General features: G+C 32.8%; 1 protein-coding gene across 5 annotated transcripts in view; it reads right to left on the reverse strand.

The window, feature by feature from the left end:
* The window catches only part of PHF3 (PHD finger protein 3), an 85,274-nt gene that overhangs the window by 14,141 nt on the left and 44,497 nt on the right, over positions 1–26,636 (reverse strand). For 3 of the 5 annotated variants that reach the window (XM_079146738.1, XM_079146736.1, XM_079146735.1), the window contains 7 exons: positions 24,373–24,534; positions 17,994–19,782; positions 11,986–12,295; positions 8,630–8,813; positions 3,765–3,912; positions 3,526–3,682; positions 1,303–1,419 (listed from right to left, as the gene is read on the reverse strand). In XM_079146738.1, the coding sequence (XP_079002864.1) occupies positions 1,303–1,419; positions 3,526–3,682; positions 3,765–3,912; positions 8,630–8,813; positions 11,986–12,295; positions 17,994–19,782; positions 24,373–24,514 (2,847 nt within the window). In that variant the 5' untranslated portion in view covers positions 24,515–24,534. Of the gene's footprint in view, positions 1–1,302; positions 1,420–3,525; positions 3,683–3,764; positions 3,913–8,629; positions 8,814–11,985; positions 12,296–17,993; positions 19,783–24,372; positions 24,535–25,446; positions 25,640–26,636 lie in introns of those variants that run through there. The other 2 variants (XM_079146737.1, XM_079146739.1) reach the window with 2 other exon arrangements.

The following is a 26,636-nucleotide window of genomic DNA, read 5'->3' on the forward strand; positions in this document are numbered from 1 at the left end:
AAAGCAGGATGGTAAGATCTAGGTCAGCTTCTGCAACTTATTGACACCCTGTCTCAAACTTAAAAAAAATAAAATAGAAAGGGCTGGGGACATAGCTCAGTGCTAAAGTGCTCAGGGTTTTAATCCCTAGTACTAGGAGGGGGCGGGGGAAGCATAGGATAAGCATATGCATATTTGGGATATGGAGGCAAAGAAGAAAAGGTAAGATATTAGGTAATACAGCTCAATATCTTGTTGTAACAATAGCTCTAAGTCATATATTCACTTACTCTTTAAAGGTACTTCAAGTTCACAATCCTAAACTGAAAACTCTTGGTATCTGTTAACTTTCAGAATTTTTCAGTTCTAAAAATGCAGTATACTGTACATACTATATGTTTTAATAACACTCCAGTCAAATCTGAGCACCATAAAATTAAACATACAGTACTTCTGTGAATGTGAACACTTACCGACGACAACTCAGATCAGGTTTTATCAATAAATTAGATATGTGAAAAAATTTTTTATTTTTTAGAGTTTTTGTCATTTTCAGCTTTAAACAATAAAGAACTGTGAACTTGTACAAAATTTTTATTTGAACTTATTTCATTTGGTTCTACAAACTACCAATAATTCATAATACCCTCAAACTGTGTTTATGAAAAGTATATATGTGGGCTGGGAATATAGCTCAGTTGGTAGAGTGCTTGCTTTGCATACACAAGGCCCTGAGTTCAATTCCCAGCACCACAAAAAAAAAAAAAAAAAAAAAAAAGTATGTATGTGATCAAGGAGATACCGATTTTCCCATTCTTCTGATTGGCAAAATACAACAATAACTCACAAAGCAATTCTATAACCTAATAACAGAGGAAATGACAAAAACCCTGCCGAGATCAGGAAAAACAGAAGAACTTTAAGAAACAGAGGAAGTCAGACGAGGTGGCATATACCAGCAGTCCTAGCTACTTGGAAGACAGGGGAAGGATAATCAATTGAGCCCAGGAGTTCAGGCCAGCCTGGACAACATATCAAGACCCCCATTCTCTCTCTTTTTTTTTTTTTTAATTTTAACCCTGATAATCCTAATAATTTATTTTAATTTAAAAAAGTAGGATGCCACATCAAATTATTCATCATCCTGAGAAGATCCCCATCTCTTAAAAAAATGAAAACAGAAGAATGCAGATTAAGCAATTAGAACACAGAATAGAAAGTCTGTGTTACTGTCTATTTTATACTGAATTTATCTCTCTATTTTTTCCCGATGACAAAAAATATAGGTTTGATAATTAAACCCATATTTACAGATATTCTTACATGTCTGTTTTCTCTTCGTCTCCAAGCGGCTAATTCTTTAGAAGCTAGTTCTTCTGGACTCATTCTTATAAGATGATCAGGAGTTACTTCTCCTTTCAGTACTTTTTTAAATAATATCTGGATGGAATTGAAAAATGGGAAGAAAAAGGAAGACAAACATTTTTAAAAGAGGAGCTGCTATACATAAGCTTTGTAATGAATAGATATAATGTTGAAATTGATTTACAAACATTTAATTATTTATATATTACATATTGCACAGAAGTTAAATAAAAGTTTTATACTGTAAGGCAGCGAAATATACATTTGATATAAAAATCAAAACAATGGAGAAGCATATGTAGTGGGACCATTATATACCTATCTAGAAATTGTATTAAATCTATTCAGGGACATAATCTGTTATAATAACCAATCCATAGTACAGAAGGGTACTACAGAAAAGAGCTTTACTCAACCTAATATCTTCCATATTTTAAAATTTTGCATGTTTAAGTCCCAATAGCCTTGAATGGGACTCAGTGTAAATAACCAAATTAAAAACCTAAAGGAAGTCAGTCTTATGGAAAAGTTAGATTATTCAAGAAATATCTGATTCCTCTTGGACCATAACAGCAGACTGTGTAATATAGACTTTTCTTAAGCATAGTTCAAGAAATGCTTCAAATCACATAAACTCTCAGTATCTGCAAGGGGAATGGTTCTAGGGCTTCCCATGGACACCAAATTCTCGTTTTAGTTCCTTATACAGAATGATGTACTGTTTGCATATCACCTATGCACTTGCTTGCATACATGTCATGTGACATGTCACAACATCTCAGTCAACAATGGACCACATGTATGATGGTAGGCACAAGAAAATATCACCTAGTAGCAGATAATATGTTGTTAACTGCCTTTTCTTTGTGCAAATTTGCTCTTTGAAATTTGCACAGTGGTAAAATTCCCAATGATGAATTTTTCAGAATGCAGCCCTGTCATTAAGGGATGTATAACTATAATTTAGACCATCTCTAGGTTTATTTATAATATCTAAAAAAGTGTATGTGTTATGTACATCATTACTAAACTCTTTTTAAAGGACAAATTACAAAGAAAAGTCTGTACATGTTCAGTACAGAACCAATATTTTCCTTTTTAAAAAATTTAGTATTTTTGATCTGCTTTTGGATGAATCAATCCTCGGGTACTCCCTCAACCCCCTCAAAAAAAGAGGATCACATTTAATTAATATTCCATTACCCAGAGTCATCTATAACACAATTACTGCTGAACCCAGGTAAATATAACACAAAAGAGATCATGTTTGGAACTTTGAAAATGTTCACTGGCATCACTTCTTCTGCTTAGTATACTCACCAAAGGTATACCTTTGACACTGACAAACACACAGCTTTGAGATTTCCCCTAAGTCTCAAGTAAGAAATCCCAAGAAAAGACAAGAGATTCAACAAATGTTTACTCGACTGATAAAAGATATTTAGAACTAAAGTTATATTGAATTTGGCAAAAATGCTTTAGATTAGTTTTTCTGTTATATTTTTGTTGTGTTTGGTTGGGATTATTTCGGGGTTTTGTTTGTTTTATTTTGAAATGGAAGTCTATGTTGCCTAGAAGAGTTCTGAATTCCTGGGCTCAAACAATTCTCTTGCATTGGCCTCCCAAACGGCTACATCTACCAGCATGCATCATCATACACAGGCTTTAATTTTTTGTTGTTAATTTTTTAATGTAAATGTAATTTATATTTTTAAGGTATACAGCTCTATTTTAAGCTTTAAATCAAAAGTAATAATATAGTGTTAAGATTTTAGCTTAACAAGAGTTTTCTGAAGAATACATATAAAAGAATTTTTAATAGTCTGGATTATGCAAAGAAAATTCACATAAACCAGAGTAAGGCATGTACTATCGATGTACTAATTATATAACACTACTCACTACTATGAAAAATTCATAAATCAGTAAGAAGAAGACTATTATATGTTCTGAGTGGGGATGTTGATTTGGGTAGAGTGTGTGCTTTACATGTATGCAGTCCTGGGTTCCATTCCCAGCACCACAAAAACAAAATACATTCACAATGTTCTTTCCAAGAGATAATTCTATAATCTCACTTCAATTAATAAATTATAGACCTAATATAGTACAATCTTAGATCCCATGTATTTAGAGAAGTCAGAAGCATAAAATTCATAGGTATGAGCAAAACATACTTACATTGTTTTTAGGATCTTTCAGATTGAACATCAAACTTCTGTATTTGTTCTTATATTTTGCATCTGTGTCCCGAAAAAAAGAGAAAAGCTCTTTTTCAATCTTTGTGGCAACTTTTGCTGCCTTTTCCTCAGGTACCTTCAAATTTGAGTCTGTAAGTCTTAAAATTAGAAGAATTCAATTATTTTTCAAACACATGAAGCATATATTATTAAATATTCTGTAATAACAATGTGTGTTACCTTTTCATAAGAATATCTTTGAGAGAATGTCTGACACTTTGTCTGATCTGATCTGCAGAAGGCTTGGAAGTTGAAGCAGCAGGAGGATGCACATTAGGCACTCCTTTTTCAACTTTCTTCTTCTTTATCTCTTGCTTCTCATGAGTACCTAATTTAAACAAATATCAAAACTTTAAATTATTTGTAAAAAGACATTTTCCTTTATAGTGGACAATGTAAATTTACAATCAAAATTGACTAAAAGTCACTATTTAGAAACAAATATTCAAAGTTCATATTGAAATATTCTTGATACTGAAATGCTAACTAAAATGAATAGAGATTAAAAAGGTGGCTCTAAAGCTACAAAGTGTATGTACTCTTTTCCCAATTTAGATAATGGTTTTTCAGAGGTAGTTACTTTTCATGTGTATGTATTAATTAGCTTTTAAAAAGCTATTTTGAAATTTTGATCTGAACTTATTAGGTGAGCATATAATTAGGTGACCCTACCTAATATCACAAAACTGGTCAATCTCTTGTTTTATATTATTAATTTGGATGTTAAGGTTTGCAATTGGTTTTTCATTCTATCATTACTAATTCCCACATAGTTCCAAAATCTCAGTATCAAACATCCAGGGTCAAACATTCCACTTCTCTGATCTATCTTAACAGCTCATTTATTCTAGAATCTTCTCACAATAATTTTTTTCATTTTTCTGCCATTTTTTAAAGATTTATTTTTAAATGACACATAAAACAAAAAATGTATATATTAACAGGGTATGATGTAATATTTTCATACACATGTGCACTATGTAATGTTTAAATCAGGTTAAATATATTTATCTCCTCAAACATTTATCATTTCTTTATGGTAAAAATATTCAAAACTCTTTCTTCTAGATTTGTAAACAATATATTATTTTATCATCACCATACAGTGTAATAGCACATTGGAACATGTTGCTCCTATCTAACTGTAACACAGTACCCACTGATTAACTTTTCTCTACCCTTCCTTCCCTCACCCTTTTCACCCAGGCCCTGGTAAACACCATTCTATTCTCAACTTCTGTATAATCAATTTTCTTTAGATTCCAATATGGATGAGGATCATGAACCCAGGTCCATCCATACCAGGCAAATGACAGGATTTCAACCTTTTTCATGACAGAATATTATTCAATATGTATGTGTATATATATATGTGTGTGTGTATATATATATATATATATGACATATCCATTCCTCAGGTGATAGACTTAGATTGTTTCCATTTCTTAGCTACTGTGAACAGTGCTACAATGAACATTAAGGTGGCAGTTCGGGAGACTGAGGCAGGAGGATCATGGGTTCAAAGCCAGTCTCAGCAACTTAGCAATTCAGTGAGACCCTGTCTTTAAATAAAATATAGAGATGGATGTGGCTCAGTGGCTAAGCACCCCTGGGTTCAATCCTCAGTATAAAAAAAAAAAAAAAAAAAAAAAAAAGAGTGCAGATGTCTCATGTCTTCAACATACTGATTTCATTTCCTTTGTATATATAACTAGGAGTGGGAATGCTGGATCAAATGGCAGATCTATTTTCTTTCTCTTTTTCTTTTTTTAAGAACCTCCATACTGTTTTCCATAATGGCTATACTGATTTACAGTCCCATCAACAGTGTGAAAGGGTTTCCTTTTCTCTACATCCTCATCAACACTAGTTATCTTCAGTCTTACATACTGGGTGGTATCTCACTGTGGTTTTGATTTCTATTTCCCTGATAATTAGTGACATTAACCATTTTTCCATGTACCTTGACAGGCAAGTCTTCAATCTATGATTTTTACTATAGTCCTAACCTCAACTTCCCACTATCAAATTTTATTAGATAGTACAACACTACTACCACTCCCTTGCATACCTAATACCTTCTTTCCTACCTCTTTAAATATCTCTATCGGGAGATGGGATTAGGAATGATAGTGGAATGGATAGGACATAACTTTCCTATGTTCAAATATGAAAAAAAAAAAACAAAAAACAATGACTCCACATCATGTACAACTCAAAAATGGGATCCTAAGTAGGATAAGTTATACTCCATGTATTTATAATATGTCAAAATACATTCTGCTGTCATGTATACCTAAAAAAAAATATAAAGTTTTTTTTTTTTAAATTTTTTTAAATATTTAAGTAAAACAAACTAAATAAATATCTCTACCAGGAAAACCATAACTCTACTGAAAGCCAACTCATCTTTCACAGAAGTAGGTTACAAACATCTGAAAGTAACTGGAGAAAAATAGGCACTGTTACTTACAGACCTTATTTTAAATCCATAATCATAAATATGGAGTAAGTAATTTGAGCTTCTACCCTAATCTTAAATTTTCCTGGCATACTTTTTTCCCCACTTTCTAAGACATCTATTCACATTTTTCCCCTCTTCTCAAACCAACAAGAGTTCCTCCAACTTTCAACCTCACTTGATTTGATCACTTCATATTTCAATGACAAAACAAAAACATCAACTCCCAAGTCTTCCCATCATCAGTCTTCTCTCATAACACATAAAATATTCCCTACTACAAGATGAGCATTCCTAATCAAAACATCCAAAACCTGAAAATTTTGAGCATGAATATTATGCTCAAAAAATTTCAGATTTTGGCAAGAGCAGAAGGACAAGAGAAAGAATAGGGTATCCAAATAAGAAAAGAGGTGGTCGAATTATCCCTGTTTGCAAATGATAAGACTTTATACATAAAAAAACAAAGACTCCACCAAAAAACTCTTAAAAACAATAAATAAATTTATTAAAGTTGCAAGATACAAAATCAATATACAAAAATTATTAGCATTTTTATGCACTAATAATGAAATTGCTGAGAAATCAAGAAAGCAATTCCATTCCCAAGAACCACAGATAAATAAATAAAAACATCTAGGAATACATTTTGTCAAGAAATTGAGTGATCCCTACAATGAAATTTATAAAACACTGGTGATAGAAACTTAAAAGACAAAGACACACACACAAGGAAAGACCTCCCATGTTCATCGTCTAGAAGAATTAGCGTATTGCTAATATGCCCCTCTTACCCAAAGCAATCTACAAATTCAGTGTAATGCTTATCAAAATATCAATGACATTCTCCACAGAAGCAGGAAAAACCACTCCTAAAATTTGTATGGAACCACAAAACATCCTAATTAGCCAAAGCAATTCTGAGCAGAAAATTCAAACAACAGAATGGTTCTTGCATAAAAAGATACACAGACCAATCGAACAGAACACATAATGTTCTGTTAACTCCCCCAAATTTACAATTGACTTTCAACAAAGGCAGTAAGAAAAATTTCTTCAATAAATGGGTGTTAGGAAAACTAGAAAACAAACATGCCATAAAATCTCCTCTACAATAGTTTCCTTGATCCCACATCCACCTCTAGCTACCATACCATTTATATTCCCTTAAATAGAAAAATGCCTTGAAAAAATACTTTGTAATAAATATCTCCAGATCCTCACCTTTGCATTTTTTCATAAACTACTGGGTTTTGTCCTTACTGCTCCACTGAAACCATTCTCATCAATGATTCTATTTTGCTAAATCATAGGTTTAACAGTATGTGTTAATCTTATTAGATGTCAAGAAAGCATCTGACAGATCAATATTTCCTACCTCTTGACACTTCATCTGTCCTCCAGTCTCTCAGTTCGCCTCTTTCCTAAAAGGCCATTTCTCAGTATTTGCTGGATCCTCTCCCCATCTCCTCTCCTCAACTTCCGTAACAACTATGTTCTGATCAATCCCAAATTTATATCCTGGTCCCCAAAGTCTTCTGTCAGCTCCAGATTTATGAGCCAATGGTTTACCCAAATATCTCTACCTGGATGTCTAATAAGAATCTCAAAGTTTTTAATGGACAAAATATAACTTTTCAACTTTCTTCCCCATATCTTAGCATTCTTTCTCAGCTCAGTAAATGAAGCCAACACTTCATTCAATCACCCTCTAAAACTTTCTTTTCTTCATCAGCAAGCTGTCTACTCTACTATAAAATATATCTTAATTTGATCATTTCACTATTCCCATTATACCTCTGCTACAAGCTACCATCATTTATTAAACAAGATACGATTCCTAATTGGTATACACTTCTTCTCCTGCCCTCCTACAATCCAATATTCACAGATCAACCAGATTGATGTATCACTCCCTTATACAAAACCCTCGAAAGGTTTCCCATAACATTCAGAACAAAATATAAACCCTTGTCATGGTCCCAAAAGTCTTACATAATTATAAACCCTTGTCATGGTCCCAAAAGTCTTACATAATTTTCTATATGTAAATTCTATATGTAAATTCATCTTCTACTAATATTCTATCACTTATGCATTACCTTCAAATCATTTCAAGCTGAATTTCTTACTCCTCAAACACCAAGCTTGTTTCTCCCTCAAAGCCTTCACTTACTATGTCCCTTACTTAGTTCTCCCTCCAAAAAATTTTTACATCTCCTCAAATCTTACAAGATATCTCCTTCATGCTATCTAAAACAGAAATTCCCTTCATTCTCCCTGATTGTGGCTCTCTATCCCACTACTGTATTTTTTTTCACAGGTTTTAAAATAACACCATTTTCTGACTTGTCAACTTATATTCTGCTTCTCCAACTAGTATTCAAGTGCCATGAAGGCAGGGGGACTTCAGTTCACTAGTGCTTCCCCAGAACTCAGAGTAATAATTTTGAATTACAAATAAGGTCAATCATATAAACTATCACTACTGTTACTAAAATACCAAATTTTTAAAATCTCCTAAATGTTCTAATTGCGTACAACAATTACATTAGTATATAATAATTTATTTTAATCACACTACCTGGTTTTGAAGCTTTTTCACCTGTACAAATAACAGTTGTAGACTCTCTTAGTATTTTCTCATTTTTTTCTTCTGAGGATCTCCGCGGTAAAACTGGTTGTCCCATCTTTCGAAGAGGAGCTAGCTGCCATTTTTTAATTTCATTATCTCTACAGTCTGATGGATTTTTGCTTTCACCAGATTCCTGGAAAAATAGTACTTATGTCATTAAAATGAATACTACTAAATAATCTTTAATCATAAAACAAGCCTCAACAGTATATGGATAAAAAAAATTCAATGTAGTTAGAATTACTACCTATTGAGAACAAACATTTTGGCTGGGCACAGTGGCACATACCTGTAATCCCAGTGGCTTGGCAGGCTGAGGCTGGAGAACTGCAAGTTCAATGCCAGCCTCAAAGTGAGGCACTGAGCAACTCAGTAAAACCCTGTCTCTAAACAAAATACAAAACAGGGCTGGGGATGTGGCTCAGTGCTTCAGTGTCCCTGAATTCAATCCCCCATACCCACCCACCAAAAAAGAAAAAAGAAAAAGAAATTTATGCCAGGTGCAGTGAAGCATGCCTATAATCTCAGCAAATCGTGAGGCTGAAGCAAGAGGATCCGAAGTTCAAGGTCAGCCTCAGCAACTTAGGTCCTGCCTCAAAATAAATTAAAAAATCAAAAAAAGGGTTGGGTATGTATTTCAAAGGTAAAGTGTCCCACAGTTCAATCTCCAGCAACAAAAACAAAACAAAACAAAAATTTTATACATAAAAACATTTAAAGTTTTTTAAAAAGATGTATAAAAAATAAGTCTTGATTATTAGTAGAAGATTTGTTTTTTCATTCAAAATCCATTTGTTATACACCTGTTTTCTGCAAAACACACAAAAGCCTATAAAAGGGGGGAAAGGGCAAGAGATTGTGTTCCCAAGAATGTCAATAGAAAGAAAATCAGGCATACAGTAAAAAGGGTTCTCAGTTGGCTGTAGATATGGAAAAAGAAATTGGGGAGAAACAAGCATTTCTATTTTTCACTATATTTCTAAAGCAAATGGAAGTCATACTTGCCTACCTAAGTATATTGACTGAATACTCAGTGTGACTACTGATAATTTTAACACCCAAGGGCAAAATAAACTATCAATGTACTTGCTTCTTTGGTCCTAATTATAATACACAAAGAATTACTAATTAAACTGAATTCTGAGATCCTTGGTAGAAATTAATCACATCATACCCATGTGCTTGAAGGACAGAAAAATAATGTGCATTGACAATACAATCATAAGCTTCTAATAGTATATGTATAAAAGAATGATTTTCTCTAGAATGGTAATTCTTTAATGTTTCATTTACTTGGGGGTTTTTGTTTTGTTTTTATTTTTTACCCCTCCAGCTAGACTTCTTAAAAAACAAGAGCACTTTTCAATATGTTATACACCTAACTCTAGCATAACAGAAACTCAATAAGTGGCTCAACATAAAAATCTAGGGATAGGAAATGATGTCTGAAAAGCATATTCCATAAACGTTAACATCAGACAGTTTCAAAGATTCAATAGGTCACCATCACCAAAAAAAAAAAAAAAAAAAAGAAAGCAATGATCACTTGGTTTGTATGTTTACAAAATCAATGTTAATGTTTTCTAATGTCTTCTTAAACAAGATAAAGACAACTAAGCTAATGACAATACAATGAGCTACAGTTCTAAATGACCAAGAAGCTATAGACGAGAGGTGATAATTAAGATAAAAAACTTTCCAAAGACATGCTATGGAACTGTTCTTAATGGAGCTCCCAGTTCTACATTATCAATTATTTTGATACCAAATTAACAAATAGTAAATATACAGACAGAATCTTGTTTTCAAAAAGTCAAACAGAAAATGCTGGATTCTGCAAGGTTTTGACAAACTGGAACTTAATACAGATTTGTCACTAAGTAGTGTCTGAAAGAACTAGGTTTATAAATACCGGGGAAGATTCTGGAGAAAACACACCCCTGCACTTGAATCTGAATTATCTTCCCTATCATATTGTAGAAAGATTAGCTTTAACAGGAAGGTTTTAAAATCCTGGTTTTCAGGGATGCAAATTTCAGCTCAAACTGAAGAACTTTCTAACAGTCGGAACTGTTTAAAAATGAAGATGTATTCCCTAGCAATGCTTTTCAAATAGTAACTAGATCTTCACTTCTTAGAATTATAAAGTATATTAACAAAGAAGAATGGTTAGGCTAAAAAATACCTAGGTTCCTTCCAACTCTGAAATTCATGCTATCTTTTGGACTATTATACTTGCCTATTCTTATACATTTGTTGCTACTGTTTCCTTCTTAGCAGTATTCTATAAAAAAAATCGAGGATTTAAAAAATCAAAGGTAATGAAAAGACAAGAAAATTCAATCAGATAAAATACTGTGTACTTTATATTTCTCCTTGAAATTTCTACTTGAAAACTATTTCAGAAGGTTTAACAACTCAAGAGACTGAGACAGAGAATATCAGGTTCAAGTTCAGCTTCAGCAACTTAGCAAGGCCCAAGTAACTTAGTGAGAATCTATCTCAAAATAAAAAATAGAAAGTAAAGCACGCCCCCCCACCCCCATTTAATGCCCAGTACCAAAAACCAAAGAACAAAAAACAAAACAAAGAAAGAAATAAAAAAGACACTTTAGAATATATTTAAAAACATAAGACTAGGGAAAACTGACAACTTATTAGGAGAAAAATAATCAGGTAAGAGTTCCAAGCAAATATGCGGGGAGGGGGATGAAAATAAAAAGTTACTTTAAATGTAATTTTTTCCTTATAGAAAAAAATAGAAAAAAAAATCTTCCAACTTGAAAAAATAATGCCAAATGCTTAAAGGATTGAAAGTTATTTGTGATCTAAAAAGCTTTTTTTTTTTAAATTTAGCAAGCACAATTTATGTTTACAATCCACAAGATTACATCCTAATACAGAAAATTCTATTCAATTCTAAATGTCAAATTATAAAGCACATAGTAAAGTTCTCAAATTTTTTTTTACTTAATCAGAGAAAAGAGGTTTTATGATCTCAAAATTTATCAAGTAAATATTTCACTATGTCTTATTCAAACTTGAAAGGCTCCAAAAAAGCCTAAAAAAACCACAGCCTCTGCAGAAATTACACCAAGGACCATGAGAAACAAGGCCTGCATATTCTGAAGATGTCACTATCTGGTTTCACTAAGATTACCCAAAAATTCTTAAATAAAATTTCATATTTAAGAAAACAAATTTAAAAGTGTACACCAGAACAACTCAAACCTAGAACTTTCACAATGCTCGTGGTTGGTTCACATAAAATTCTTAAATAACAAATGTACTAATGAAAAGCTCACCCGTTTTAAAATTTTGACCTTGTGCTTCACTGTGTCATCTACATATTTGGTTTTGTCATTTGTTGTCATGTGCTTTGATAACCCAAGTTTTTCACATTCCATTGTTTTATTTTCACTATGGACTTCCACTGTAGTTTGGTTTTCCAAAATATCTGGGTCTAATACCTCAGTCTTTTTATCTTCTTCAGCACAACATTTTACACACACATATTCTTTGTCTTCCTCTCCCATCTGTTGTGCTTGAGAAAGACTTAACCCAACACAATCACCATGAAACCAGTCATCACATCTCCCACAGCCAACCATAAACCTGGAAAAAAAAAAAAAAGCAAAACAACAAAAATTGTGATTTTTAAAAAAACAATGTCAAAAGTGAGACTAAATTTAATGTTCAATATTTGATTTTCTGATATTTGTTTTCATCTTTACCCATTCCATTAGTTCAACATGGAGTGAATTTTCAAAGAAAAGAACATTCCATGAAAATGGAACTTTTAAAACTTCAAATGTATTTCCTCTATGGCATGAATAAGAAAATACTGGAGTGGGGAGGACACAAACAACATACCATCATGAATAAAAACAAAGGACAACAGATCTGTCCCTATAGATTGCCACATAGAATAAACAATGAATTTCCCCAGAGGAAAGTGATATCTGTGATAATTTGATCATAATCCATTCAAGTTACAGCTAGTCTTTGAAATCATGCATAAAATTGTGGACGAACTATTTATCCAACAAGTTATTTAAGTGAAAAGAAAAAAAAAAAAGCAACAAAAATGTAAGTAAAAACTAACACAGTGGAACCACTTTATCATTAAACTCAAAATATTCTTTCATTTTTTCAGATTCAGCTGAAAAAAATCTTTTTATGCATTTTTGGGTGAGAAAGACATTCTTACTAATGCCCAAGTGTTTAGATAAAAAACTTTTTTCCCCAAAGATCAATATGCAACCTGATATGAAAGTAACAGCATTTAGGCTGGATCTTAATTATTTTGGTAAGTTTTTCCCTTTACTGCACTTTAGTAGTAAATGCACTAACCAATAAATCACTAACCAGTAGGTCCAAGGACAGGAGATTCATCATTCCAAAATATGCTTTTCTTCTTCAATTATAATTTTTAATTACTTTAGAATAAAATGGCAAATCAGATATAAACAGCAATGTAAGGGAGAAATTATCGCTTACATACTTTTCAATCCATTGTTAGGAAAACTACAAAGCTCACTTCAAATATCCATGTTTTAATATTTTCCTTCCTCCTCCTTCACACTAGCAATTCATGGTATGTTTCAAAGACTTAGTTCTATCTTCTTTAATCATTTAAGGACTTATCTACTGATTTTGACAACACTGGAATTACGAAGTGACAAACTCCTTTTAAAACTTGTAGTCTGCAGGGCATAGCAGGGCACACCTGTGATTCCAGTAATTTGAAAAGTTGACAAGCAGGAGGATCACAGGTTTGGTGCCAGCCTAGGCAACTTTGTGAGAACCTGTCTTAAAAAGTTTTTTGAAAGGGCTGCGGATGTAGCTCAGTAGTAGAGTGCTTGTGTTCAATTCCCTGTAATGGGAGGCAAATAAGGGCAGACTTGTAGTCCAATAGGAAGATGGAACTGTAAAGGCAATACATTGGGTTGTAGAGTCAGCTTTCTCTAAATATAATGGAGGTCATGTTTTAACACTGGAACTACAAAAATTAAAACATTAACTATACATCCTTACAAGGTGTTCTTAAAGTCATACCAAATACTTCATTCCTTACTTCTCTCCTTACTCATGTGCCTTTCCCAACTACCCTGTGCCTTGACTTTTTCATATCTACATTAATCATTCAGAACCTTCATTGGTTATGGCCATGCTACTTTTATCAGGCAAGTCGTCATCTTCTCAAGGATGCATTTGGTTTGAAAAATAAAACACACAATGTTCTGGATTCACAAGCCAAGAAAAAAAATTCAAACAGAATATTTGCTTCTAAGGCAGAAATAGAAGATCTCTAGATGTCTAGATTTGAAATCCCTGATGCTTCAAAATGTTTCAATGAAAAAGCCAAAGGCGAAAAAAGGTTTGAATAATACAGGTGCTTTAATATGTCTGCATTTCAGGTTGCAAAGTTAAAAAATTATTTCTGAAAGTAACTAATATGAACAGATTTGAAATACTGAAGGAAAGCTCATGGTGATGTCCCTCTACTTCCACAATCAAAGCTGGTTTATGATTTCCTCAAACCAAGTCTGAAATATTTTCGGGTAAGGCACAGCTTAAAACCTGGACTGTTTTTGTACCAAACCCTATTCTAAATGTCAAATTATAAAACATGTAATATTTTCAAATTTTTATTTAATTTAACCAGGGAAGAATAGGTTATGATCATAAAATTTTTCAAGTAATTATTTCATTGTGCCTTATTTTAAATTTATGTTGGGAATGTCTCAAACTTAAGAGGCTCTGAAAGGCTAATCTCTAGTGCCATCTACAGATGATGTCTTAATAGTTTAGGTTTTATGTTAAAAAACTGCAGTAAAAAAAAAAAAAATTCTGAGAAATGATATTGGTAAAAATAATTTCCACAGGGGAAAATAGGAACTAATTGTCCAAAAATGTAAATATTATTTTAAAATCTAAAACTTAGAAGTACCATTAACTTTTTAACCTATACTTTTAAAAATAGATTTCTCTCTCTCTCTCTCTCTCTCTCTCACACACACACACACACACACACAGAGCAAGGAATTTATTTTTGTCCCTTTTTGGGTTACTGTATTTTAAAAACATGAGAAACTGGGAAGGGACACAGTAGGGGTGTACAGTATAGCAGCAGGGGGAGGAGATAATAATTACTCTTTCATTTTCTGCCTGTCCCTATATTTCTGATTACTCATAAGAGAAATTAAGGAAAATACCGTATGTACCACAGATGCTACAGTAATCAACAATGACTATAAAATCACTGTGTAAGATTTAGCTATGGATCAGTTAACTGAACCAAATCAGGATGAATTAGTTAACTGGAAGAGCACAGCAATACCCGTCTTGTAGTGTTATAGTTCATATAAAAATTAAAAATAAAAAACTAAATTAGGTCTACTCTAAGATCATTAAAAACTGACTTAAAATTATAATAATCATTTTGGCATAAGCCAAAACACATTCTTAGAGATTTTTCAGATTTCTTCAAAGTAAACTACAGAAGCAACAATGAGAATTCCTACTCTTAACAAATTTACGTCACAAATCCACTAACACTGTAGTTGTTACAAGATGGGCCTTTGGTTCTGATTAGTGTTTTAACTGTCAGCCTACACCATGTTACTGTGGACTACATACGCACTCATTCTTCTAAGATAAAAGAATTCTCTTCCACATAAACATTAAATCATTTATTAACAATCTAATCTGTAGGGGAAAATATGTCTATAAATATTTGTCTATAAAATTCTGAAAATAATTTGTCCTAGAAAAGAATTTCCTTCTCAGAAGTTTTCTTGTTTGAATGTAAAGCTATGAATACATTTTCCCAAGAAATTTTTTGTTCATTTTTAAAAACTTTATCCAATATACTAATCTACAACTAGGGCCATGAAAGTACAATGCAAATTAAAGATCAAGCATCTTTGGAGAATTGAGGAAATAGAAACCACGAGGCATTCAAGACTTTGTTCTTTCAAAATGCCAATTAGCTGATGTTGAAAAGAAGTTCAAAAGTTGCATTTATTGAAAAATGAAGGATTAAAATCATTTTTTAAAATAACACTTGTTTGGTATATGGCTGAATTAGGAAGATAGAAGCAAAAAACCTTAAACGGCATCTTAAAGAGTCAATACCTACTGTCTTTAGGATATATGTAGAAGTTGCTTCTCACATCTGACTATGCCATGAATATCTACTACAAAATATAATTTCCAACTGGATGCACATACATGGGGGTTAACACCAAATGTAATGTGTATAAAATGCTGAAGTTAAAAATGGTCTTTACAGAACCAAAGTTGTCACAAGGACTAAAAAATGTCAGATCTGTCATTAACAAATAGCTTTCAGTGTGGCTAGTACATGAAATCAAAAAGGATTAAAATTATTTCCATATATTTTTCCTAAATAAGTTCATATTCTTACATGTGGATTAAAATAGGAAAATTACTGTGTGAAATGTACATTGAGTAAATTCAACATATGCAAGCACAATATAACAAAGCAGAGAAGGCTAGTTGATATGTAAAGAAAAAAACAATCACTTAGTCTTCTTTATTCACAAGACTGATGAATTCTGAAAAGCTCCTTCCAAAACTGATTGACTCCAATGTTTTTATATATTATCTAGGTCATTTACACAAGGTGAACCCAAAATCCCTATACATCTAACATTTCTAAGTCATTTTTCAGACTGGAGGAAAGATATTCCAGACTAGATCCCAAAGATGGCATTAGGTTAAAAAAAATGTTTTTAATGGAACTAACACGTTCATTTTATGAAAATAACTATTGATGCTGATGAAGTATTGAAAAGCACAAAGGCTTGAAGACTAGGTCATTGGAAAAAAGTTTATCTATTAAAAAGCTATATTATAATGTACTTAAGCACAGCTAACTCTATGCCCATGTTTCACTTAAGGCCTCTATTCCATTTCTTTGACCGTATGTCAAGGAAATGATTTTTAGAAGATTTTAGCAGACACAAAGGGCTGGCTTTTATTAAAAGGCTACTTAAAAGCACCATCTAACTCCTAATTCTTAGGTCTAAAACCACAGGCTCATTTTGAAATATCAGAATAAGGTATTTTACATAAAACCCATGAAGTCCATAAAAATAGGGGAAAATGTAGTAGCACTGTATTCAAACAAATAACAAGTGGAAAAACTGGAATACATTTTGTTATGAAATAGTTCCAGATAGACCCCAAGAACAGGCCTTGTACTGATCACAAATGAAGAAACCCTTTGACATAAAACTTATTTTTTCGAGAACAGCCCCAACACCCTCCCTCTTCCACTCTTCTAACAACCCCTCCCCATCAAAATAATATATTACAACATACTTTACTAAAATTGTCCCTCTCCAAATTTAGAGTTTCATTTTTATGTAGTCTGACAGTGCTGGGAAAAGTCGCCCTAATATTAACTTTCACGAATAAAGATAACATAATAATGAACAAGTTGTAATTTCTTTTTATCATATCAGTGTTGACAGAAGTTCCACTTGATCAGGATAATCTTGTAGCTGCAAACTCCACGTCATCTTGTTTTCCTTTTCTTAAAAATGCCAGTAAATAAAAAATGTGTTGGGGTGGGGAGGCAGTATCATAAAACTATTGATGGAATTCTTCAAAGTAATAATGAAAAGTAATGCTAAATATACTAAAATTTTAAAAGACTAGAACTCACAAAAAATTACTGGAATCACAACATTCCAAAAAGAGATACATGTTTTCACTCTATTTCATGTTACATACAAAATTCACTATGTAACTTAACAGTTGTTTCAGCTATCAAATTTCATTCCAAAGTCAAGTTTGACAGTTTTGAGGTGATACTATTGTCTTTAATGTGCATTATTTAAAAAAAAAAAAACTTCAAAGGAAAATTAAATTTCCATTATGACCTTCATACTTTATTACTAGTTCTTCTCAAGCCAAATAAAATGATATATAACTTACAGTCCCATGGCAGCATAACAATTTTCTGATAAGTCAAAAGTTTTCAGTGTCTTTTTCAGATGTGATTACTAAATAACACTCTCTCTAACTGGTTACAACATAACATTTCTTCTATATCAGCTATTAGTCAGACTATGCTTTTAAAAATGTTCTAGGATGATATATTTGTAATTTCAGTGGCTCCATCTATCATTTATCCAGGATTGATGAGGGTTTTTTGTTTTTGCAAAAGTCTTTGTATATTAAATAATTTCTGTATGTAAAAAAATTCTCACACTAATCCCACCCCCACAAAACCAAATTCTCTTCAATGTATACATCACTCATACACACACACACACACCTGTTGCCATGTGGTTTTTTGCAAAACCCACACTGCTTGCTGGGAGTCCACACATATTTGCTTTCAAATGAAGAATTATGATCTGAGCCTTCTTTTTTTATGGTAGCTATGTTATCTGGAATGAACAATGGTGGTTCATCCAAAGAAAAACTTCTGCTGCTTCTTCTTTGGCGGGGCTGCAGGTTTTTCTCAGGTTTTTTTATTTTCAGTTTATCCTCCTCCTTAGAATGCTCAAGGCCTGGATGTTCAAGCTCTTCTTTCACATGACTAGTGATTTTCACTCCTGGTGCCTGCTGTTGAGGTTTATGGCACTGTTTCTGGCTGGAATGTAGTAAGTGTCCAGTTTGTGCAGAATGATGGGGTTCCTTAGAGCAACTGGGGTGACTATGAAGAGGCTTATCACTCAAAGAATGAGTTAAAGATTTGGAAGTTTGCACTAAATTTTGATCCTGTGATGTTTTTTTCAATACAGAATGAGCTTGGCTTTTCATAGATTTAACCCCAGAATTATAACTTTGAGTTTTTGAATCCTTATCAGTTTGTTTTTTTCTCACTTTCACTGGTCTAGGAAAATTTTGCTGAGATTCTGGTTCATCAGCATTTCGTTTCACACTTTTGACATTAACTTTAGTTTTATTGTGTATTACTTCATGCTTTGCTGCAACAGTTTTCCTTGGAGTATCTGTGATCATGTTTTGCTTGGAAAGAGTTACAGATTTTATGTGTTTGGATTTAATGTTTTTTGACTCTAAGCAAGAACCACCACTTGAATGGCTGCTTCTATCATTCTGAAGGTTTACTGTTTCATGAGACTCCATTTTAATACTTTTGATAATATCCAACTGCTTTGAATTTTGGTCAGGCACATCACAAATAGCATTTTCTAAAATATTAGTTTCTGGTTCAAAAGCATTAGTATCAACCACTTCTAAATTTGATTTATTAAACTCAGTGGTCTTTAACTGTATATCATTAGACTCTGTGTCTTCACAAGAACCTAACGGTTCCATTTTAGTTCTCTGAATGGAGTTCTCAGCTTCATCAACAATATCCATGGTATTCTTCAATTCCAAATTACGTTCAGTCACTTCACCCACTGAACTAGGAAAATCTACACGGTTCTTCTCTGTCTTATTTGGATCTATACAAGCATCACCACCAGATATATCAGTAGAAGATTCAGGTTCCTCAATAATTTGGTCATCCTCGTGAGACAATTTTGCTATCTCCTTTGATTCCTGTTCAAGTTTTCCCTTTGCCCTCCTTTCTTCAACAGTCTCATCCATTTTACCTGAAATGGAATCAATCTGTTCATCATCATCTTTACCTGAAAACTCAAATAATGCGCTACTAACAGTCTTAATTTTACCTTCCATCAGAGCTTCATTTTTCTTTTCTTCAATACTAACACAAGTCTCTGAAAGAAGGGGACTATTTAATTCATGAGATGGCACATTTGCTTCTCCCTGATTATTATATTTATGCTTGGAATCTAATCCAGCTTCATCCTTCATTTCAAGACAAGATGACACTGAAGAATGACCTGAAGACACTGAAACTTCTGGTACCACTTCAATTTGTCCAATGTGTCTGCTGCTCCTTCTATTCTCCTTATGGTACTCAGGTTTCAGTGATGTACAAACTTCTTCTTTAATCTGACTCTTTTCTGGCTGTTTCACCCCTGCTTTAGGGGCAGATACAGTCTTCCCAGATGCTTTTTTTGTGCTACTTAAAGGTGCTGCATTTGAACGCTTGGCAATAGTGCTCTGTCGCAAACTTCGTATTTGTTCTATCACAAGGAAAAAAAAAAAAATAACTTAGCTATTTTGCCATGTGTTTTTATCTCAGTACAATTTATAGAGTATATCACTTCTTTATTCCAAGCTCTAAAATTTACTTGGTCATTTCAATAAAAATGATCATACATACATTAACATAAACGTTAACTCTATTTTCAAAGTTCTTTGAATTCTGGTGGGATTTAAAAAAAAAAACAAGAAAAAAAAAAAAAAAAACTTTATACAACTCAGACTAACACTCTAACCTGACTCTAGTATAAGACTCTAGTACACAACCTGACTCTAGTATAAGAAACGTATTCATCAAGTTTCTCTTCCATAAAAAGTATGAAGTAAAAATGAGCTTCCTTTACATTAATGCACAAAGAAATACCATCATACATTTTAAACACTAAACATTTCTTTGAATAAGTTCAAACACTAATAAAATCCAAACTAAAACCATCTATCACAAATAGGATCTGCGTGAGTTTTGAAATAAAACCTCAAAAGATCTCTTAATTCCTTTTTTCAAAGTATTTACGTCATAATTTTAGCACTCACACTATTCCTAAGAAATGAAGTATATGCCAGACTACAATACAGATTACCAGAAAAAGAAATTAAAATTTAAAATATCTAAACCAAATAAATGTATCATAAGAGAAAATAAGGAAAATATGAAAAGTCTGAGTTTTTCCTCTTTTTCTATCCTGATAAATCCTTCAAAAGGAGAAACACAAAGTGAAAAGAACTAATTCACTTGGTAAATAGAAAAACTCGTAAATTAAAATTCAGATATAAAGCTGTTTCCAAGACGGCATATCCTATACTTCTAAATGAATTCCAAATGAACAATACCATTTTTTAAAGCTCCCTTTCAACGTAAAAGCCTGCTATACTCCAATATCTCAAAAATGTCCCTAATGTATCATTCATCATTAAACTGTGAGAATCTTGAGGGAACTATCTGGAAATATTTTTTTACCTGGAACTGTTTTAGATGATACTTATAGTCCTGATAAAATTAAGAGTACACTCTAAAGTGTCCCAGTTTGAAAAGTAAATTATATAGTCATCCTAATCTTAGGGACCCTTCCTTTTTTTTTTTTTTAAACATCTTTATTATATAGAATGGGTTTCATTATAGCATATTCATACTTGCAAATAACATACTTTGATCATATTTACCCCATGACCTTTTTTTATTCTCCTCTCTCCCATATCCCCTTAATCACCTTCCTCTTCTCTAACAGACTCCCTGTTACTTTCATGTCATTTCATTTCCCCCCACCCCACCACCAGATTCTATATATGAGGGGAAACTTGCTTGGGGCCTCACTTAGCTGTTAAGGCTGAACTCAAACTTGAGATTCTCCTGCTTCAGCCTCTGGAGTCACTGGGATTACACATGCATACCACCACGCCCAGCTCAAAGAGCTGATTTTGATAAAGGATGAATGACAGCTGCAATTTGTTTAGCAGTGTATCAGTGAGTGGATCCTGACCTACTGCCTGGTCACCCCTGCCTAAGTACCATAATTTGAATGTTTATAAGAATTTTCCATATTACAATAGTAAGAATAATATGGTCTCACATGAGATTTTAAACATATCCACTCTGTTCCTTCCACTTCTTCTTCTTTTTCTTTATTTTTTTAATCCTCTCTTTACTTGTGCTTCATTCTGATCTTTACAATGGTACACACAGTCTGGGCATCCTCCTGGTCAACAGTTTGAGGATCTCATTTATTCCTCCTGTACATTCCTTAGAGACCCTTTCTTAATTCCCCATGACTTGATAATGTATGTAAACATTAGGGAAGCAATCAACAACTTCTTAAAATTATCTAGTGGATTATGAGTTTATCACGGGCTCATCTATATATTTTTAAAATAATAAATTTCAGTGAAGTTTATTCCACAATTTAGATGACTTTTAAAGCTTTGAAGCCTACTTTATCCATCCTTGAAATAAATGAACTTTTAACACCCAAGTAGTTGCTAAAATCATAAAAGAACAAACAGCACAGTAACTGTGAGGATATACCGATAAAGTATTGTTTTCTAATAGAAAGTAAATGGTTACACAAATGATTAAGTCGTTTTGTCTCTAAATATAAACTTTTAGTTTGGATCCTGACTCTATTGACAAAAACTATTATTTTTCTACATTGTCCATATTATTCTTTTCTCAAAGTCTCAAGTATGCATATGCCAAATAACTAATTTTAAAACTGATCAAAAATACAAATAAAGGAGAAACTGAGGTGAATCCATGCAACTAAGTTTATTCACTTCTCAACACTACACTACAGAAAGGGATCTTTTTTGAAAAGACAAGAATCCAAAAAAGAAGGAAAAACAGGAAGGAGAAAACAGTGACAAATTCTGGAAGCCAAACAAGAGATGTTTAATAAGTAACTGATGTAATGCTGGGTGCGGTGGTGCACACCTGTAATCCCAGCTACTCAGGAAGCTGAAAAGCAGGAAGATCTCATACTTGAGGCCAGTCTCAAAACTTAGCAGGAAGCTGCCTCAAAATAAAAAATAGAAAGAGCTGGAGATACATTTCTGGGGTAGAGTGCCCCTGGGTTCAATCCCAAGTACCACAAAAATAAAAAATAACTGACATAGGAGACCCAATGAGACAAACACTAAGCTGGCAGGTTTGGCAAAATCCAACACCTAACCCAAAACTGGTGGTTTATCCTCTTGAGAGAGTAAAAGAAGTGTTCTCTACTAAGGGGCATCACTCATACTTGAAAGTGGTGGACAATAAAGTGAAATTTGTGAGACTAAGTGAATTTGTATACACTGAAAACTGAGACACCCCAAACAGTATCCCTTAAGGACTCCCGTAATATGCTATTATGGGGAATAACCTAAATTTTGATATGAGGGATTCTGTCAAAAAACAGCAAAGCTGGATGACCACACAATTCTCCTCACTCTTATAGGTTCCACACAGTTCTAGTTCTCTACCCTTAAATGTGAGCAGCAGTTAAGGGTCTACCATTCTAGTAAAGCCTCTAACATGAAACACAAAGTATGGCAATACTTTTAAAATGCAAAATGGAGAAAAATAAAATTATGAAAAGATAAAAGAAGATATTATATCCACAAATCAAGAATAGAATGTTACCAAAGGGTCAATTTCAAAACTAAACGAAAGGACATTTGGAAATTTAAAAGTACAAAACAGAAAAGTCTGAGTAAACAAAATTTCAAAAAGTAAAGGAAAAAGGCAAAGAGGAGGAATAGGCCAAACATAAATGAAAGAGCTAATCCCTATCATCTAACACTTGCATACTAGGAATTTCAGAAAGCAAGAACTGAGAGAAAACGAGAATTAACAATGAAATAACTCAAGACATTTCCCAGAACTGAAAACCAATAGTTTTTAGACTAAAGTTCTGTTAATCCTAGCTCAATACTTAAAATATACTTACATCAAGGCACATTATGATACACTCACACCAAAAATATCATGAAATATTAAAACACTAGCGCTAAAGAGGAAGATTCCACAACCTTCCAGAAGAAAGCAGACAATATATTTCAAAAAAAATCAAACTTCTCAAGTTAGAAGAAAATGGGGCAACACCTTTAAATTTCCAAAGAAACTGATTTCCAATCTTGAATTCTAGTTCTAACCAAACCTTGATTCTAATGTGAGAATAGATTCAACAGAATTGCAGACACACACGTTTAAAAAGTGTGCCTCCATGATCCCTTTTCTCACAAAATTTCTGGAAAAGATGTGTCACAAAATGAAGGCACTCAACGAAAAAGAAAGAAACAGGAACTATAACAAAGGATAGACTCCTCAGAACCTCGGAAGAACACTTAAAAAAAAAAAAAAAAAAACTCCTGATTACAGCTATCAGACTTACAAGGTTAACAGTAGTCACTCACCAAGGAACTGATCAGAAGGCACCAAGGGATAGTTTTTCAATAAAATGAAAATGACAGAACATCTTATATGCAAAATTCTTTTAAAAATTCAGACAACTGGCAAAACTAGTTAGGGATAACCACTAGAACATCAACAGGTAAACTAAGTAAATGCAAAGTGAAAACAATCAAATCCAAAAGACAAAAGTTATCCAGGAAAGGTAGCCACCATTTACTAAAAGTATCATTTTTAACAGTATGTAGTCACAGTAACAAATAATAACCTCACAAAATTATATATTTGAAGGATAACAAAATATGCTTTTATGTAACAGGGACAAGAAAAGAAAATATCATCCAGAGTGGGAAGTCAAGCAATAAATACCTAAATCAGAATAATCAAAAAGTAGCAATATCGGCACATTACTTAGAGATATAAAGGTAAACACCAAAAATAAATCAAACAAGCAAGCAAGCAAGCAACTGAGTTAATACTAGTTTCTACCAGGGATAAACAAATGGGTAGTGGGATAGTGGGAGCTGAAGACTTTATAAAACAAATTGATATAATCTCATAATCTGAATATTAAAATATTTAATACTAAAAAATATAAAAAAAAAAATCTCTGCTCAGCAAGTTTACAACCTAATACATCTATTCCTGTAGATCTGACCTTCTAGCTGGATCTCTTTGAAAGGATTACCTTGTGCCATTAAACGAGGTGATTTTCTTGGTGATCTCACTGAATTTTCTTCTACTTTGTCCCTCAAATTCCTGTTAGGTAAAATCAATTCTTCTTCATCAATGGTATCATTGCCACTTTCTTTAACAACTCCTTCATCCATAATATCGTCAAGACCAACAACTAGAGAAAAACAAAAACAACAATAAAAAATTAATTATAAAAAGTACTGGGAGTTTTAAATATTTAAAGGCAGTACAGAAAAACGGAATAGTTTTAATGTGAAATACTACACAGTCATGAAAGTCTAGGTTTATTTCTAACATATGTGACAATGCCATTGTTAAGTTCCCACATCAATTCAGTTTGACAAACTTCTACCTTATAAGGTAACTAGTCAAAAAGAGGAATAATCATTCCTGATTTGTCCTCAACTCAGCTATCACTTTCATTTATCATTTGCTGTCCCCCTAAAAGTATCACAGGCAACTATACCTGGAATACTTAATTATCCCCATTTTATTTAAGATACAAAAGAACCTTCAAGTTCTTTTTGTACATTTGATTCAAGTCGGGACCAAATATTCTAACTGGGATCCTACTATTTAGAGACTTTATGCTACTATATATGTGAGAGTAAGCAATGTAGATGTACTTTGAGTGACATCAAAAAAAAAAGGAAGAAGATAAAGAGCAAAAGAGAGAAGGAAAAAAATTAAAAATTTGCCCTTCCCCCAAATGGTGGGGAAAACAAGTAGGTGCTTAATACAGCTACAGAATTAAATTACTTTTTCTTAATCAAAAAAGACAAAGCCATTTAACTGATGAGAGGGAGGAAAGAATGGAAAAGGGACACTAGATATATTAACACTATATACTGTCATTAGGGTTTTTCTCAGTATAGAACAAATTTCATTTAACCAGCCAACATATGTAAATAATTATGAATGTCATGTGTATGAAATCTTGACCAAAGAATGTGATTTGATCAAAGATCTGGATTCAAGCCCCTATCGGAACATTTAAACTTAAGTAACTTAACCTATTAGTTTTCTTTATCACTAAAATGAAGATAACAATACCTGTCCTACCTACCTCACAGGGTTGTTGTGAGGGTCAAGTGAGATGATATATGAGAACTCACTCTGTAAACTTTAGAGCACTACACAAATGTTAGTTATTATCTTCATCCTAGGGGTTAGAAGGAACCTCAAGAAGTTATCTAGTCCTCATCTTTGTATCCAAGTAGAACTTCATTTAAAAGAGCTCAACAAGATAGTGGTCTATCCTAAAATTTAAAGAAAACAAAATTCTTTATAAATATACTTTCAAATAGTACAATCTTTTTGAAGAGCAATTTGACAACAAACAGAATCACAGAACTGCTCATACACTTTGACCAAGATAAATTATAAAGAACGGAGGGAAGAATGGATTGTGAAAAAAAATGCTGACCAGAAAACAAGTCTGATCCTCACTAGAGATAAATAAATAAATGAAATGCACATGTATGTACATTTAGATAAGTGAAAAAAGGCAGGAAATAGATGAAAATCAAAACATTCATTGTAAGTAGCAATTCTTATCTCTAAAAGATAAGAATACACCTTCTATTTTCCAAATGTCATGCTATAAGCATGAATTACTTAAAAAAAAAAAAGTGCCCATGCTTTTAACTATCACATTCTGCACTAAAAGCTTAGGAGAACATACTCCATGAAAACTAATCAGGACTCATTTAAGATATAATTAGGGCAGACACAAAAGAGGAAGTCCAGTTAGGCTATTTCACCTATGCTGCCACACATTCTTGAAAATGTTTTGATATTACCTAAGTTGATCTACTATGTTCATTTTAAAAAGCAAACTTTATTTTTCACCTCAATTCTTATTATTCTATATTAAAGCATAAACAATATGTGCATTACAAAAATGCATAAAAATGCACAGGAAAAAATGGAATAGGCTATTATCAGGGATTATCTCTAGAGGTAAGGTGGATAAGGAATATTGGTGTTCGATCTTACACTTTTTTTCTGAATTTTCTACAATGCCCATGTGTCTTATATTGCAATAAAAACAAGCCAGGGCTGGCTGGGGTTGTGGCTCAGTGGTAGAGCATTTGCCTAGCATGCATGTGACACTGGGTTTGCTTCTCAGCACCACATATAAATAAATGAATAATAAAGGTCTATCAACATCTAAAAACATATTTAAAAAGAACAGAAAGAAGAACAATCCAAAAGAGGAAAATAGTCTAGGACTAATACTTTTTTGCTGGCAGG

This window comes from Sciurus vulgaris (assembly GCF_902686455.1).
Source record: "Sciurus vulgaris genome assembly, chromosome: 7".
In the NCBI taxonomy this organism is placed as follows: domain Eukaryota; kingdom Metazoa; phylum Chordata; class Mammalia; order Rodentia; family Sciuridae; genus Sciurus; species Sciurus vulgaris.